General features: G+C 42.7%; 1 protein-coding gene across 1 annotated transcript; it reads left to right on the top strand.

The window, feature by feature from the left end:
* The first annotated feature begins 1220 nt into the window (after positions 1-1220).
* On the top strand, positions 1221-11832 carry znf16l (zinc finger protein 16 like). Its single transcript, XM_061066140.1, has 3 exons — positions 1221-2002; positions 3065-3274; positions 8427-11832. The coding sequence occupies exons 1-3, from the start codon at positions 1276-1278 to the stop codon at positions 9131-9133; spliced, it is 1644 nt and encodes a 547-aa protein (XP_060922123.1). The 5' UTR covers positions 1221-1275; the 3' UTR covers positions 9134-11832.
* Positions 11833-13008: the final 1176 nt, after the last annotated feature.

Below are 13008 nucleotides of genomic sequence, written 5' to 3'. Positions count from 1 at the left end.
TTTTTAAAAGAGAGTTTCCCTGAGTTGCTCAGTTAAACTATTTCAAAGGTTTGGGTCCACCCTCAGTCTCATGTTTCGACAGGAATTGAACCTTATCTGAGAATCCCAAGCTACAGGCTGGTGAGTCCTGATTCAGCCCTCTGCCAAACAATGCAGGGTGTTAAAGGTCTACGGCAATATTCTAAAATCAATTCTGAATTAAAAAAGGCAGGCAATGAAGGGGAGCTAAGAGTGATATCATAAGAACAGTAAGGCATCACAAACAGGATAAGCTTTGGCACCATAAAATCAAAAAGTCATGTCTTGGAAATTGAGGGAACATTTTAACGCCAAGCTCCAAAGAGATAGGTTATACTTGGACCCGTCCATATCACATAAGATAAATGATGAAAGTTAATGATTTTATGAAGACATTAATTAACTTTGCCTCAGAAAAGAATTTGCCAACTCTCGGGAGGATCTCAAAGTGAAGTTTGTAAAAAGTACAGAAGAGTACTGATGAGAAATAAGAGAGAAAACAAAAACTGAAACAAAACTATCTTCAAGAATGAGATTATCAAGTAAAACAAAAAGGAAAATTCTTTGATTTTACTGTGGGATCAATTTCTGTGGATTACATTTTGCCATTTTGCTAATTAATCCCCATTGATACAGCTCATTTTACTAAATATTTACTGATCAGTTATAAGCCATTATCATGAACAACTTTTTGGTCCCCTGTGATATGGACCCTGGCGAAGTCAGACTATGAGACAATGTATTTCTTTGAGACAGCCTTGGTCTATCACCACAAACATTAATTCAACAAAGTAATTGATCATCTATTTGTTGAGTATTTGTTACAACAACTACACACTTGGTTATAATAACAGTTAAGGACATGGTAACCCAGAAGGGACCTTACTAACGGATGGAAACGGATCTATAAAAGATGAATAGATCATGTATTAACTTTTTACCTAAGGTTCCCTAACTATGTGGTTGAACAATAATGTTGATACAAGGGTCACTGTTCGTCTGTTGTGTGTTTTTGACATCACAGTAACGGCAGATGTATACTTCCTTTTACCGATTCCAAAACAAAAGTCCAGTTGACGCCCCCATATCTGCGCAATGGATTGGCGCTACGGTGCTTTTGTTTTGAAGACAGATTCCTGTTACATCCGGTTTTACTCACGCTGACTCTGACATAGCTAACTACTCTCCATCAGCATCACCCAAACATTAGCTCTCCGAGTAGCTTTTAGCTAAACTCCACACAAACTCATTTAATCTATGAGTCGCAAAAGAAACTACAGTTTCGCTGAAACGAGCCTGTCTCCCCCACCACACGGCGCCTTCATGGAACCTTCCGGGTCAGCAAGCCGAACCGACGGCGATTTCCTGGAGCTGGAGCCCGACGAAGAGCTGCTCTTTTCAGTCAACGACATCACCGAGCACCTCGGCAGAAATATCACCTTGGTGCTGGAAACAGCGCTGTCCGAGATCCGGAAGATGGTCAGCATCAGGTTACGAGTCCTGAAGATTGAACTGAGCGAGAAAACGGAAGAGATCGACGTGTTAAAGGCGAGACTGGACACCGTCCAGAGGGATGGCAGGGGCCCTTTCCCCAGCGCCTCGACCGCGGAGCCATCCACAGAGTCCGGCTACAAGAAACCAAACAACGCCGACCCCAGGAGAGTCAAAGGTGTCATGACCGCTGTGAAGAAAGAGAATATAGATGCTATTTGTGACTATCTGATGAAAGACAAGAACTCGAGAGGCTGCACCGAAATAGACGGGGACCAGAGCAGCCAGACCAGTGGGGAGAGGGAGGCTCGACCGGAGCAGGACCCGCACTCTCTCACCCTGTGGCCTGACAGCGGGATGGCCGGCTCCGGCTCTGGCCACGGAGACTCCGAGTCCACCACAGATGACATATTCAGTATGCTTCCTTCTGGCAGCAAACGGATGTATGATTACGAATGGATAACACCGATCGAGTATTCCTCAGATCTGAAAGGTAAATACACTGGGTGATACGGTGGGTGAGTTCCAGGTGTTCCTGGGGACACTTCTAAAGACATGCCATTGCTTAGCCCTTATGAAAGACCTATGTGCTCATCAGAACGGATGATGGGTAAGGAAGATACGAATAAAACAATTCTGCAAACTCTTACTGGGATAGTTCACCCAAAAAATGAAAATACACTCAATTATCTAGTCACCACTATGCTGGTGTGCAGGGGTTGGTGAAGTGTTTGACGCCTTTGGAGTTTCAGGGCTAAACAGTGTCACAGCCAAATCCAATCCGACCAATTCTTCAAACCTTAAAAAATCAACTGATAAACATAAACACATACAATACCTCCATACTGCTCCCGTGATGTGATCCGACATTCAAATTCAACTCGAAACGGTGACATTTACACCATGTTTTTAGCCTAATTGTGCGCTGTGATCAATGCATAAACATGGCTCCAGAGAAGGATATCAGATAACATTGAGGCCGAATACATGGTTTAAATTACGCTTTCGAGTCGAATTTGATGAGTTAATTTCTTTTGGGGGTGATCTATCCATTTAAGTAACGACATAACATGCAAAGTTCAAAAACCAGGACCAAGCCTGGGATGGACCTGCTGTATAGTAATCATGCACATACATCCACCTGACCAATAACAAGCCAATTTCAGCTCCCAATTATGAGCTGTCATAAATAGAGAATGAGATGTTGTGTAATATTTCAACAAGCGTGACAACTGAAAGGCAGAATGAGACAACGATAACTCTATACAGTGATAAATCATACGTGTCTTTGCATGTAATAATGCGCTGAGGCCTACATCTGAATTAGTCCTTGGCTGGTCAAACAGTTCTACAATATACTTTCACTTTGTATTGTTTGCTGGACCAATGCTAATAATGTAATCTTACCATCCCTTCTCTTAATAGACTATAAAGAGCTCCACAAGGGCACACTTGCACATCAACTTCCATGTTGTATGCTAAATATAGTAACCTTGGTACAACTTTCGCCAGTACAGTAGATGCTTCAAGTTTTATGTTATCATATTTTTTGCAGTTATGAAGGACCCTGAGTGTGGTAACTCCCTGACTGGCGAGACGGATGATGATGATGAAGATGAGACGTCGAGGAGGGAGGGGGATGGACTTGACCAGGACCAGGTTCCTCTCTCACATGTCCAGCCCTCTGACTTTACTGTTGAACCCCTGAGCTCTTCGGGGGATGGAGGTAGTTCCCTGGAAGGCAACACAGACAAGCCTGACGCAGGTGGGTAAGAATAGGTATAAAGAAAATGAAACAAAAAAAAATTGCGTGCTTGCGTTTGATCATCCGAAAGCCCCGGCCGGTCAGGGTTAGGGTGACCCACGGATTGTCATTCTCCAATTCTCCTGGGGTCCTTGAGACCCACAGAGAGGCCGCTGTGTTTCTACCGAGATCACAATTGGAATCCGCTGTATTGTCGAGCAAATTGACTAATTCCCCACCCCAAACTTGTGCGCGTGTATAGGGATACAAATAGATTACTAACAATAAATCCGGTACAAGTCAGGACACGTCCTCTCCTCCTCCTCTTCTTCCTCCCAGGCCCGTGTCCTTTCAGACAGCACATGCCCAGCAAGCCGGCGAAATACGGGAACAAGTCGTGGGTGGGCTGCGACGGCAAATCCAGCTACACTTGGAAGAATCAAGTCTGCACTGGAAAGCCGAGCGCTGGACACAACCCCCGCACGGAAGCGTCCGCCGCGGTTGTGAAGGCTGTGAAAGCCGGCGCCGGCCACGACGACGCTCGATCCGGGCGTCCGGGCGCCCCTCTAGCCCTACAATAACAACACGTGTGTCCGGCTGCCCCTCTAGCCCTAGCCTTACAACAACAACCCGAGCATCCGGCCTCCTCCCTAGCCCTAGACGCCGCAGCAGCCGCGCTCAGGGCGAGTAAGAGGAAGAGGTGTCAGATATGCCCCACGAAAAAGGACTGTAAAACTCACACCGTGTGCCGCGGGTGTAACAAATACATCTGCAAGGGCTGCTCACTTGTCTATTGCCCTACGTGTGCGTGCTAATATGTGGTTGGCTATTTGGGGGGGGGGGGGTTAGCAGAAGGAGGAGGGGGAGGAAGAGGAGGGGTGGGGACGACGAGTGGGGACAACACAACAACGGATAGTTAAATCAGTACCCAAATGCTCACAGCCAACAGCCGGGGGAAGCAGGGACAACACAAGGGTTAAAGATGGGCCACTAGTATTTGTACATTATCACTTAATTTCTGATGCAAATGCAGATTTTGCATCAATACTGGACCACAGACTTGAGGATGAGGTAACTAAATGATTATACATTTTGAGTCAAGAAAGTTTAGTCTATGGGCCACTAGTTTCTTTTGTAAACTGTTACTTGGAACAACTGATTTGCAACAGATAGTGTAGGCCAAAGTGTGCAACCATTATTATTTGTCAAGGGACAGCTTAAATATTAAAGTTCTGCCAATATTACTATGTAAATAACTGCATGTTATTAAAATAATTTACAAGGATCTGCAACCACTGTGGTTGACATCTTTTCTTAAAGTTGATGTTAGGTAATGTCAGAGAAGAACTTTCGTGTGTGCTATTAATCTGCTGCTTGATGAGCTGGAGTTTCTTTTTACATAGAAATAATAATATGAAATGGTGTTAGGGCTTCAAGATACATCACCGTAATCGCGATATCAACACGCACGATATACGTATCGCAAAAGACTTCTTGAACAGCGATAAATGGTGTGCCATTCGCCATGCATTCACGCTCTGCATGTCAATTTATTTGACCAATAAGATGGAGCCCTGCTGCCCTAGAAAAAATAAAGGAACACTTAATCGTCACAGTATAACAGCAAGTTCCAGGGATCTGAAGTTTCTGACCCTCTACAGTTTAATTAGTTTGAAATGCCACCATTTACTAATGCATTGACCAAATGTATTAAATAACCATGACATTAACTACCTTTCATCCTCATCATTTATTGTCATAATGAAAATCTTCAACTATACCAGTTGAGATAGTATTTGTAGTTTACAATAGAGTATATACCAATTTTTATATTGAAATGTAACAGAGAATCAAACAAACACAAAGTAAACATCAGTCCTGTACGTGTCCTCATAACTTAAAACAGACTCCAACGGACACACAGGACGACTGGACCTTTACCGTGCATCTGTCCTGGTCCTGAAGCAGCGGTGTTATAATTATTCAGCGGAGTCCAAGTCACCATGCATCTAAGAGAAATGTACACACAGTTCTAGTGCTTACCACTGTGCAGGACGCAGCATTCAGTGCATAAGTTATAGGTTTAATTTTTAAAAACATTGCCACTCTGGAAGACACGCAGAGAAGTGTCCACTCCGACACAATTGTTTCAATTTCTGCTGTAAAATTATTTTACTGTCTTATAACTTCCAACTACTCTGTTCAGCACACCGCTGGCTTCATGACAAACGGATGTTCTTATATGGAGAAATAGAGGTGTGGCGGTCTGCTAGTTGCAGAGATCGGACACAAGCCTATTGATTTAGAATAATTCTGATTAGCAAACATTAGCATGGTGGTAAGAATATAATCGGCTGGTGCGCACGTGTACACACAGAGGAGCAGTAAATTACTGACAGAGCCGTTAAAGAATTAATGTTCATGGTCCAAATACTTATGAATAGACCCAAAATTATCACTGTAAGTTCACTGAATGGAGCTGTGTCTGGCCCGGACTTAGTGGCACTGTGGCTGGGCTGTGTGCCTTCTCCTTCGGGCTGTGGAGCTGTCCGTGGTTTCGCGGCTGTAGACAGGTGGAATTTTTTTCAATAAAACCATGTTGTTGGAATGAAAATAATGCATTCGATTCTTTTCACTGTCTGCATAGACCAGTTACTCTATGGGGTCTAGTTTGGCAGTGAAACCAAAGCATTTGTTTATTTATTGCAAGTCCTATCGTCATTAGGGGTGCAACGATTAGTCGACGTCGTCGACAAAAATCGATGACCAAAACAGTCGCCGACGAATTTACTCGTCGATGATTCGTTGGTGACGTCATAGCGCGCGTTTCTCGTGCCGCGCAGCGGAACTAAACGTTGTTTTACCGGAGGTGCTGATGGAAATACCTGAGGAGTGAGCCATCTCGCTCCCTTCCTATCTCTGAAAGTCGCGCATGTGCAATAGCGACGAAACATGGACCAATGTCGGCGTCCGCTGCCTAATATCTTGCAGACCTAAATGGTATACTCTTTTTAAATGATTCTGCATATTGACCAGCTAGCGTAAATAGCCAGGAGCCTGTAGTAGGACCTGGCCTGGACCAAAAGTTTATTCTTTTTGTGAAACAAGTTATTGGCATTTCTTGATCATGTGCATTGTGGCAGATATGATGAATTGCACATTGTGCAACAACGGTTCTCAGTAGGGATGGGCATAATTAATCGACGATCGATTAATTGATCATAAAGAATTTCGTCGAGGACATTATTTTGTCTTCGACGAAATTCTGTTGCGTTCACTGCCAACACTGCAAAGCTATACGTCTCCATGAGCGCATGAGTAGGAGGTCAGAATATCCGATTTGCCTGAACGCAGCACAGTGACGACGTTAGCAGCTGTAGGAAGCAGTCCGGAGTTTTACTCGACAAGTCCCGCTGGGGAACCGGCGGCTGGCCGCTGGGAGCTAGATGGATTTGACGGTTCTCGACCTCTCAGTCCGGTTGTTGTCATGTCATCAATCCCGGAACCTCACCCAGACCCGGGTGTAGTGTAACCATTGAACGATCCCGTTTAACTGCCACAAGAGTTGTTCATCTTGTAATAAAGATCTCAATGAGGAAACACGCTGTGTTTTTTCTATTTTCACTGCATTTTAACAGCCCATAAATAGTGAATTTTAATATAAAAATATTAATTATAAATCGAAAATTCGTCATTAACTCTCCCGACGATCGATGAAGACAATTTAATCGAATGCCCATCCCTAGTTCTGAGTATGTATTTTGAAGTGATAACTTCCTGTGTCATTGCCAAACACAAATTTTCAATGCCATGCTACAGTGAGGTTATTCAATATAGACCAATTCTTTTAAAGATTTTTGATCATGCAAGTGCCTACATCGCACACACTGATTTTTAAGTCGATATCATATAAGCTGCAGTAGGATTTGTTAAAATGCAACGTGTGGACATTGCAAAACAAATCACAAATTCAAATTGGCCAAAGAGGCTTTGTGCATCTACATCTGACACATGCTTACCGATTTTCAGGACTATAGGCAACAAGCTACGGGTGCTGCTTCGTTAAAAAGTTAAAGGGGGTGCTATTGAGCTATTTTGCCACGGCCAATATGTATTTGAATATACATTTTTTCAGGGCGGGACTCTTATACTTTATTTACTCTGTACTTCTCACTTGAACCCTAATACACTGGCTGTATGCTTCTCGTGCTGCGCGCGGCCTGGATCAGGTCCTAATAAGGACCCAGTAAACCTTTTGTTGCCACTGTTTGATATAGCAGCTCATTCATGTTAACAAGCTCTGCTCCTCTCATCTCTGTTTCCCTGTCTTTGTCTCTCTGTGAGTGTGGGAGGGGCCCAGGCCCTGTGTGTGTGAGTGTAAAGTAAACTCCACCTCGCTCAGACACAGAGGAGATTGGATGAGAGAAGCAACACAGCTCGCTAAAATGTTATTGTTATTCTTAATTAAAATGGGGTCACTCACAGGAAAAGGCATGTATTGAAATTATAATTCCTTTTTTTGTATGAATAGATATTGGATCAATGAAAAGATACATTTTAATCAGAGAACCGTGAGAAAATTGCTCAGAATGGTCTTTTCTTTAAAAAAATGAATCTATGATTTGTTTCATTGTCATGAAAGGGCCGAGCGAGAGTATAGACTGTAGCCTACAGGAGTAGATAGCACTATAGACAAAAGACATCCCACGCTGAATGGTCCCGTACCCCGAGTTGTAACGATTTGCCTTGCATTACTCTATCTCTCACACACACACACACACACACACACACACACACACACACACACACACACACACACACACACACACACACACACACACACACACACACACACACACACACACACACACACACACACACACACACACACACACACACACACACACACACACACAATTCTCTCTTACTCGTGGAATTTCACACTTTGGCCTGTATGATGATGATTTTAAAAATATTTTAGTATAGTTACGTTTATTTGCACGTCTCCAAACACAGTTCAACAGACAGCATATTTTACTACATTTTAAATGTTAAAATATTGAATATAATGTTTTTCATTGTACTATGTGTTCTGTATTTTATTTCTGTAGCCTACCTAACCTGTGTTATTTTAATTATAAATAAGTGAAAATACTCTGCACTCTGATTTCAGGTCAACAGTTCACCAGTCACACCTACATCTGCTCTCTATGTGGAACTTTCTGCCCTGATTCTATGTTCCTGGAAGAACATATTAAACTGATACACTCAGACTCTGCTGGTGCCCAGGCTCTTCAAGCCCTCCAGTCCACCTCCTCCGCAGTACCCACCTTGGGGAGCAGCAGCAGTGACTCCATGAGGATTAAAAAAGAGCAGCAGGAAGATGGCACAGGACCAGGAGCTGGTGTCGGCATTAGTTGGGAAGGAGGGCTTGTGAAAAAGGAGATTAAAATTGAGGGGGGTTATGAGTGCGGGGACTGTGGCCGCCATTTTAACTACCTTGGCAACCTGCGACAGCACCAACGTATTCATACCGGCGAAAAGCCCTTTATGTGTCCAGAATGTGGAGAGAGATTCCGCCACGCAGCCCGGTTAAAAAGCCACAGGCTGGTGCACAGTGGAGCCCAGAGCCCATTCCCCTGCCCTCAGTGTGGAAAAGGTTTCTCAGTGCTGTCTGGACTCAAAAGACACCAAAGGGTCCACACTGGTGAGAGCCCATATGCTTGTCCTCAGTGCGGCCGCCGCTTTAAGGAGCTTGGGAACCTGTACACTCATCAGAGGATCCACAGTGGTGCCACACCTTACTGTTGCCAGCAGTGTGGACGCAGCTTCCGCCACCTGGGTACCTACAAGAGCCACCGCTGCACCCCGGCACAGTAAGCAGAAATTGAACGGACATGGTGCTGGTTCTGAGGGTTGTGTCTTCATTGTGTGGCTGTCTGATTCCACTGTGGGAGGTACTGGTCATGTGGAGAACGGGGCAGTATTTTTTGGGATGCTGCCCAGGCTCTAATGCTCTGTCCTTGTTCATTCAAGGCATTTTACCTCAGTCCTCACGAAATGCTGTAATTGAGCTTGAAGGTTTATTTCAGACATTGGAAGCAGCAGTTTTAGTCTCAACTCAGAGTTATACTTACTTGTAGCAAAGCTGTCAGTGTTCTAACACACAGGGATGCACACTATGGATTTAATTCAATACCAATAACCGAAAATTACTTGCTTTTCGTGGCCGATACAATAACCGATCTCACATTTTTTTATATTAAAAAAGATAACGCACTCCTCTGCGTGCAGTGTTTCTTATGTTAACGACTTCATCCAGTCACTGAGCCACTTAACTCAGAGGTCCATATGGCCACCATAAAACTTATGTTGGTGTTGATGGGACTACGAATGTGTGTGGTGACCACATCATACAGGGTAGAGTTCCTCAGGGGTCCACAAATTATTGCCCGAACTCGAAAAGACCCAGAAATGTTCTACCCTAAACCAAGCAGGACCCGTCATTTGAAAGCTGGGATTCCGGCAGGGAGAGTCAGACCCCATAGGCATAGATTTCACATCTGATTGCTTTAACAAGTTAATTCACAAGGCGTCTTACCCAATGCAACATTAGCAGCCTTCTCCAATGTGCCTGGCTGTGAAGCATATGATCCATCCTCATCCACGGGTCTAGATAGTTTTTGAAATTCATCCAGGTCCTTCTGTTATTCCCCTTAAACATTCACACACACACACACACACACAAGGCTCTGAACCCAATTGGGTGGAGCAGAGCAGGTAGGAAGTATTATTTTTCACCTTAACGGCTGTTTCTTATTTTTTTTCTTCAACCTTAGAAGATTTGTTACATTTAAATTTGCAATCTATTACCCTCCTCTCGGGAAAGGGAATCCAGTGCACTGCTGCCACCTGCTGGCCTAGTTATGTTATTTGAATTATTGTTATTACAACAATGTAAAAGAACATATATTTCCCTTCATTGACCGGGAATAAATCAGCCCAGATAATCATGTAGTCCTAATCACACACTCCTCATCAACAGATGGAGTTTGCTCAGTTGTCAGAGAATTTGCTTTCAGTCTTCATATCCTTGTGGATGCCAACACTGTTGAAAAGTCTTACATGTGCTTAGGAAAATGCAAAGCATGACACTCATACTTCTGTTACAAACTAAACAAACTTCATTTGTTGATGGAGAGTATCTTACATGGATGAAATCTGTTGAACAAGCCAGTAAACTTTAGATGAAATAATCAGGTTGTAAGATATATTTGGAATGAAAGTCTTTTAAGTCTCTGACCCACAGGGAAGAGCATCCCTTTTTTAGACCAGACTGCATCAGTATAGAGCACATTTCCTATATTTTGCATTTACCTCAAAGGATAATTCCTGTTCATTACAATTGTGCTAAGCTAGAGTGCTTTACCTTGAACAACTTAGATGAGGAACCACCACCACAGGCTCATCACCACATAACGACAATGCTTTTCTCAAATTGGTTAAATCTTTCTTTCTAGCAGAGCTGCACAAGGAACAAGATTCACTCAGCCCCTCCCGACTCTGCTTGTTCTCTCCTGGCGCATATTATTGCTTGCACATAGAATGGGGGGGATACAATCACAAGTGGCCACAGGAGACACATTCAGGACAGATTTTAATGCCAGGTGTGAACAGACAAACTCAAGAGCTGTCCACTCGTGATCAACTCTCCAGGCAGGACTTCCATGACCTTGGAGGTTATATTTGTGAGTTCAATGTTATCATGACTGATGGAAGAAACGGCCAGGACTACACTCACTGGATTACCAATCTGAGATGCTGTTTTTCAAAACCCACTGAGAGAAAAACACATTGTCTGATAACGTTTGACAATGTGTTGGTATGATCGGAGTTCCACATTGCAATTGGCTAAACAAGACAGCTTGGTAAAACAACAGCATTTCAATAGATGTATGTTTGGCTCCATATATTGATTTGCACCTTGATCCATTTAGTCTGAAGTACACCCTGTCACCCTCACTTTGTGGAGAAGTATGGATCTTTTAGAGTAGTAGTGGGACAGTATCCCCCACATGTGGACCATTTGTGTAACTGCAACAAAAGATTATCTTCTGGCTCATATGGTACTGCTAATTTTCTTTCATCATGATACTGTTTGGTGCTATGTGTAGAGCAGGAAGTTTATCATAATTTTTAAAAAGCATTATCTGATGTTACAGACTATATACTGGATATTTTATATGTTTGCTTGTATGACAACTAAAAATAGTGCGATTGAAAAAAACCTACCTGAAGGAAATTTAATCCACAGTATCTGGTGGGTTAAATCATTTCATCTCATTCTGTGTAAGCCCATTAGAAAAATGACCAATTGTACTCAAGCTTGTCTGTAAAATTGAGTTTCTTAGCACTATGGGGAAGACAAAAAAATGAATGAATAACAAACTTATTCAAACCTGTGGAAGCTACAAGCAAACCATTGACAATCTGCTTTCTTTTCATAACTGTTGTCCTAAACTCATGAATGGAAGTGTGAATTTTTTTTTACCAAAACAAAATAAAAACAATAAAACAAAGCATTATGTGTGCGCTCTTCAGTGTGAGTGTTTATTTGTATGTGTTTAAGAACACTTGGTAACACCCAGTGCAGTTTAAAATAAATTGGGACAAACATTCCCCTTGACTCAAAGATGAACTGATTGGATTTTGGTGGTCCCTGTGGACTCACAAAATTATGTTTTTGGACTTTTGAACACAGCGTCTCAGGAACAGCTTGATGGAATGTCTTCAAATTTGATTCAAACATGAAGTCAAAGGTAAAGTGACTATATTTTTAGTGGTCAAAGGTCGCAGTGATCTTGTGACTTGTCAATGTGATACATCAGGAACACACAAAGGGAATTACATTATATTTTAGACAAACATTCACTTTGACTCAAAGATGAACTGACAAGAATTTGGGTGGCCAAAGGTCCAAAACCTTTTTTGCCTCGTGAACTGAATTATCTTAAGAATGTCTAGAATTAACCCTTTTAAATTCGGCACAAATATTCACAGAATTACAGATCAATTGGTTAGAATTGAATGGTTAAAGCTAAAGGTCATGGGGTCCTCATGAAACATGTTCTTGGCCTCTTGAAAATGAAATCTCAAGCCTTTCTTTAGGGAATTTCTTCAAATTTTCACTAGTTGTCACTAGGACTCAACGATAAAATGGTTGGATTTCAGTGATTAAAGGTCATGGTGACCTCATATCTGTCTGTAAAAAGCACTGGGGGGGTGGAGGCAGACAATCACAGCATTGCAAATCTAGTAAGAGACTGTTTCATAGAGGTTTATCGGAGAAAAATAACTCAGCTCACTAATGACTGGATAATATCTGTAAACTGAGCGCTGTAGAAGGAATGACAATGCTGAATATAGGTCAGAAGGGGAGAGAGCTGGAAAGAGACCAAGAAGAGAGAGAGAGAGAGAGTGAGACCCCCTCTGAGAGCCAGAACCTGGTTTTGATCAGCACATTCCATTTGTCAGTAAACTCACAATACATCCCAATTGTGTTCAGAAGCTGGTGGTCTTTTCTGTAGAAGAAAAATGAAAACCTTGGTCTCTCCACCCAAATTCATTACTTCATTTGGAGGTAAGAGCAAATTACTCGTGGTTTGCTTTAAAACACCAGGGCCTACAAAAAGGGGTGAATGAAAGGAAAATAACTATCAACACAATATGCTTTGAATGTTCAGAGCAGAAATGCC

The sequence above is a fragment of the Limanda limanda genome, chromosome 22 (assembly GCF_963576545.1).
Source record: "Limanda limanda chromosome 22, fLimLim1.1, whole genome shotgun sequence".
In the NCBI taxonomy this organism is placed as follows: domain Eukaryota; kingdom Metazoa; phylum Chordata; class Actinopteri; order Pleuronectiformes; family Pleuronectidae; genus Limanda; species Limanda limanda.
This window is presented reverse-complemented; position numbering and strand designations above follow the sequence as displayed.